Genomic DNA, 4,786 nt, shown 5'->3' with positions numbered 1-4,786 from the left:
ACTTCTCAAAAAAGCAAATTTATACAGATTTTACCTGCATATTCCTGAATGTATTATTAAAGTTTGCTCAGTGAATATTTTTGTTTGATATTGTAAGTTAAGAATTTTGTTAATCAGTTTTTTGAATGTTTAATTAGCCAGTAAGTGAATTACTGAGTGAGTATCTTCAGATTACAGGAAACTACTGACTGACAATTAGCAATTTAATTCATGAATTCCTATCACCCAACATATAAAACAACTGCGCACTACCGATTTAGCTAACCGATTCAGCTAACCGATTCAACCCGATTATCCAGAATCCTCGTCGGACCTTCGCGGTAGTCGCTGCAACTCCAGGATGACCATATCGATGCTGATGTTCCACGATAAGTTTCGATATGAAATGATCCTTTGGTAATAGAACGGGATGTTTCTGATCATAAGCTACATCAGCGTTTCCAAGTCGACCTCCCACTCGGATAATCCCTGCAGAATCTACAAACGGCGATAATTTCCGAAATTCCACTTCATATTTCCGATTTCTAACTTTGGTTTGCGCCAATTTCACGATTGTGCTTTTCGCGCACTTTAATATTTTGGCAGTAACTTCTCCCGTTTGAATTTGTTCTTTCTTATGTCGTAACCGCAAAAAAGGCATGCGCGGGTTACTGATTAAAGAGGCCTCGACGACTGGATTTCTCGAAGAAACAGCGACAAAATCCTCACAGTTGACTGCTCACCATCCGGGAAAACAACCTGAATATTAAATAACAAAACGAGCATGAACCATATGATCATGAAGTTTATTACATCAACCTGATTCTCACAATGACCAGGCAAAAACTCATCTGCTATTTACACCGACATTAATAATTTATTCATTCACATTTAATCAACATTTAATTTCTTCTACTGACTAGATAAAACACTTTGCATTTGATATTATAATCTGTTACTTATTTATATAAACTTAAACCTAGAACACACAGACATCAATGATAACAACAATTCATACAAATTAACAGACAATGTCTCCACCTACCAGTACGATCCAGCATAACCCGGGAGTTTCAGATCAAGTAGAAAAATGCATATAATTCAATATAAATAATTCCCAAAATTATCCCAGGAACCCTCAGCTCACATGCACCACAAAATCACAGACATATATTCATAATAAATTCAAGAAGATTATGATCTTACCTGAATATTAAATAACAAAACGAGCATGAACCATATGATCATGAAGTTTATTACATCAACCTGATTCTCACAATGACCAGGCAAAACTGATCTGGTCAGCTGATATCAGGTGTTCCTCAGAGGGCAGCACAATACAACCATGAAGCAAGTTGAGCTAATAGCTGCAATGAAAATACTGGCTACCACACTTATACCGAACTCTCGCCTGCAAATTTTTCACAAATCGAAGAACCATTGCAACGAGGCGTATCAGACGATTCAACGTGCTAACTTTCTGCAACGCACTTATCTCGAATCTTGGTTTTGTGACCATAACGCACCCTAGTTTTTGTTCGGAATCATCTATCTCGGTTGTTTCGGTAGGATACGACACTGGCCATACATCTTTCAGTTGACGCAGAAATTCTGGCCCACCAACCCAGCGAACATCTAAATCGGCTTCATTGATTCCACGGCTAATATCATCGGCCACATTCTCAGTCGACGGACAATGGCCGTAATGACTACGCTCAGTTTTAGACAGAATTTCTCCGATCCTATTCGCAACAAATGTTTTATATACCCGCGAGTCATTCTGAATCCACGAGTAAGCAATCATCGAATCAGTAAAAATGTAAACGTTCTTGATCTCAAGTCTCGATTCAACCTTGATAGTCTCATAAATTCTACAGCCCAATACCAATGATTGTAGTTCTTTTCGTGGAAGACTTATCGTACGAATAGGTGCAATCCTCGACTTCGCCAACGCAAACTTTATCTCCACCTTTCCATCTCCACATATCCAACGTAAATATGCAAACACTCCCGAAAGCGACATTTGATGCATCACAGAAAATGACAAGGTCTGGATCCGACGCCGCATTTGCCGGAGTTAAACATCGAGCAAACTTCCGTGTTTCAAGCTTACGAATTTCCTCGATCCATCTTAACCATTTGTCTTGCATCTTCTCTGGTATCGGTTGATCCCAATCAAGATTTTCTCGCCATAATTCCTGCAGTCCGATTTTCCCTTTAACAATGACAGGCGCACCAAATCCGAATACATCATAAATTCCTGATATAATCGCTGTTATACATCGTTTTGTGAGAGGTAGTGTGACACTGGATGGTATAGACATATGAATTGAGATCTTATCCTCGTCTTGATACCAAATGACGAGCACTTTCTCAACGTTGTTGTCTTCATTGTTGTCTTCATCCTCCCGGCCCGATAATTGTGCATTCGAGAACCAATGCTTGATCTGGAAATGTCCCGATTCCAAAATTTTATCGATCTCACATCTTCGCTTTTCTAAATCGAAAACGGTATTCACACTATCTGCGATGTCATCCATATATCGACATCGCTTAATCGTTGCGACGGCATCTGGATACTGTGTTTTATATTGATCCGCAGTCATATCCATTGCAATATTTGCGAGAGCTGGTGACGATACATCTCCAAATGTTAAGACCATCTTGACGTAAATATCTGGATCTCGATTCGACTCATAATTTCGCCACAAGAATCGATGCGTTTGAGTATCGATACCTGGGCTAACGAGAACTTGATGGTACATCTTTTTGACATCTCGGACCAATACATACTCTCTTTCACGCCAGCGAATCAACACTCCGAGTAAATTGTTGAGATGATCGCCGCATTTACTCAAATAATCATTTATCACATGACCTCTATAGTTCTCAGCTTGATTGAAAACCATACGGCACCGATGAGTTGGTTTATCTGGTCGAACTACAGCATGGTGACTCATATAATGAACAGGCCCACGATAATTTTCGATTTCTTCAGCCGTCATTTTCTTTGCCGAACCGGACTTCACTAATTGCTCAACTTGCTCATTATAAATCTCAGCCAATTTCGGGGATTTCTGCAATCGTTGTTCCAAACCGCGCAATTTCGCAAACGCTTGATAATAATTATCTGGTAGCTGATTTGGATCCTTTTTCCACGGTAACGGAATTTGCCACCGATTTCCGATTCGAATGGCGGACGAACGAATCTCTAATTCTTCTTTTACCTTCGATCGCAGTTTTGATTTTTTCGCCCAGTTGTCTTTCTTGACAGCACCAGTTCAAACAAACACCCATTTCTTCGGTTTCCCAGAATCTCGACATGTCTGTAGGGTCGTGTAATTAAGTCAAAATTACTTTTCCCGGACTACAACGTTTATCTTCTTTATCAGAACGACCAAACACTACAGGACCGAATATTGTTTCACGCAAACCATAATCACCCTTGTCAATTATAAAACCAGTATGAAATTCGATATTGTCGACGCCGATTAAAATGTCAACCGAACCAGGTTCAGTATCAATATCTTCCGACTGAATCATAAACAAATCGCATATTTCCGCTTTGTCAACACGATACAAATTTTCACAGATTTTCGGAAAGCCAATCGCTTCAATTTTACGACTTTTATCTCCGGAGATTGCTGAAATTTCAATTTCGTATAGTTTCGTTTTTAATTTTTGTACCGAATCTCCAACCGTGACAATCTCCACTTCAATTTCGTCTAAATCCAACTCTTCAGCCAAATCTTGACGAATTAGTGTTAACTGTGATCCACTATCTAGGAGGCAGCGCACGCGTTTATTTGCTACCACTACTGGCAAAATCGGTAGTAGACATTCTCCTTTTTGATTTCGACAATTTCCGACCGTTCCGCTTACTGTCTGACCAGGGTCGTTTTCGGTTCCCGAAGTCTTCTCGAAGTTTGCTCCATGTAACAGAATATGATGTGAATATCGACATGCAGGTTCAGGACATTTTACCCTTCGCGCACGACATGGGGGTTTATGTCTACACAGACAAAAATAACATGCATGAACACGACGTACTTCCTTCAAACGGTCATTCGACGACAATGACTTGAAACGCTGACAGTCATCTACTTTGTGTTCCCCTTTACAATACCAACACGACGCAACATAGTACTTTCCCTGAGCACCCTCCGGTCGCGGACGCCACGAAGGCGTTTTTGTAGAGCCCGGAAAAACTTGAGTATTGTTCATGGTATTTCTCGCAGCGGTACTTGACCCACTGTCCACTTCTACGGCTAATATTGAACCCTTCTTTACGTTTGTCGAACTACGAATATCGGCTCCAGCAATTATGTGTATCTGAATCTGGTTCCACATCCAATTCAAGAACGTATCGATATTCGGACTGATTTGATCTCGGAGCTGACATTCTGCCCATTTCAATTTATCACTATTACACAGTTTCCGTTCAAGAACCCCTGACGTCGTTGAATTGTCGAGATCTTCTTTTCGTTCCATTTCGGACATTATCATTTCAGCCTATGGAACAGCTCTACAAACCTTGAAAATTCATTCTCACCCAGCGATTTTAACTTTTCCAGTTCACCAATAACAAAATCGCTAGTTTCACGTGGATTTCCGTAAACTTGATCCAGTTTCGCCCATGCTTCTGCATATTCGAATACGCCATCTATCCACTTGCGCGCGTTATAAGCCGGGTTTGTGTTTTCTAAAGCATTTCGCAGTAAATACAAAACATCATCGGCGATTCTGTATCGAGGCTCGACTATTCTTTGCCAGTCACTTCGAAACGCTAAATAATCATCGATTTTCC

The 4,786-nt window shown here is 40.3% G+C and overlaps 1 protein-coding gene across 1 annotated transcript; it reads right to left on the bottom strand.

Annotated features, from left to right (window-relative positions):
* Positions 1-256: 256 nt before the first annotated feature.
* On the bottom strand, positions 257-4,470 carry LOC141898957 (uncharacterized). Its single transcript, XM_074785109.1, has 5 exons — positions 3,337-4,470; positions 1,855-3,245; positions 1,391-1,721; positions 723-738; positions 257-477 (listed from the first exon to the last, which is right to left on the bottom strand). Exons 1-5 carry the CDS (start codon positions 4,468-4,470, stop codon positions 257-259), a joined length of 3,093 nt encoding a protein of 1,030 aa, XP_074641210.1.
* Between the last annotated feature and the right edge of the window lie 316 nt (positions 4,471-4,786).

The sequence above is a fragment of the Tubulanus polymorphus genome, chromosome 2, assembly GCF_964204645.1.
Source record: "Tubulanus polymorphus chromosome 2, tnTubPoly1.2, whole genome shotgun sequence".
Taxonomy (NCBI): domain Eukaryota; kingdom Metazoa; phylum Nemertea; class Palaeonemertea; order Tubulaniformes; family Tubulanidae; genus Tubulanus; species Tubulanus polymorphus.
The sequence above is the reverse complement of the archived record's forward strand: the minus strand, read 5'-3'. Positions and strand labels throughout refer to the sequence as shown.

What these genes read in the sequence shown, in the direction of transcription:
- LOC141898957 (XM_074785109.1), bottom strand. Translation starts at nt 4,470, where the DNA reads ATGGAACGAAAAGAAGATCTCGACAATTCAACGACGTCAGGGGTTCTT. An exon ending in AACGTTGTAGTCCGGGAAAA is followed by an intron (nt 3,246 to 3,336) that starts GTAATTTTGACT and finishes GGTGCTGTCAAG; the next exon opens with AAAGACAACTGGGCGAAAAA. An exon ending in ACAATCATTGGTATTGGGCT is followed by an intron (nt 1,722 to 1,854) that starts GTAGAATTTATG and finishes TGTTGCGAATAG; the next exon opens with GATCGGAGAAATTCTGTCTA.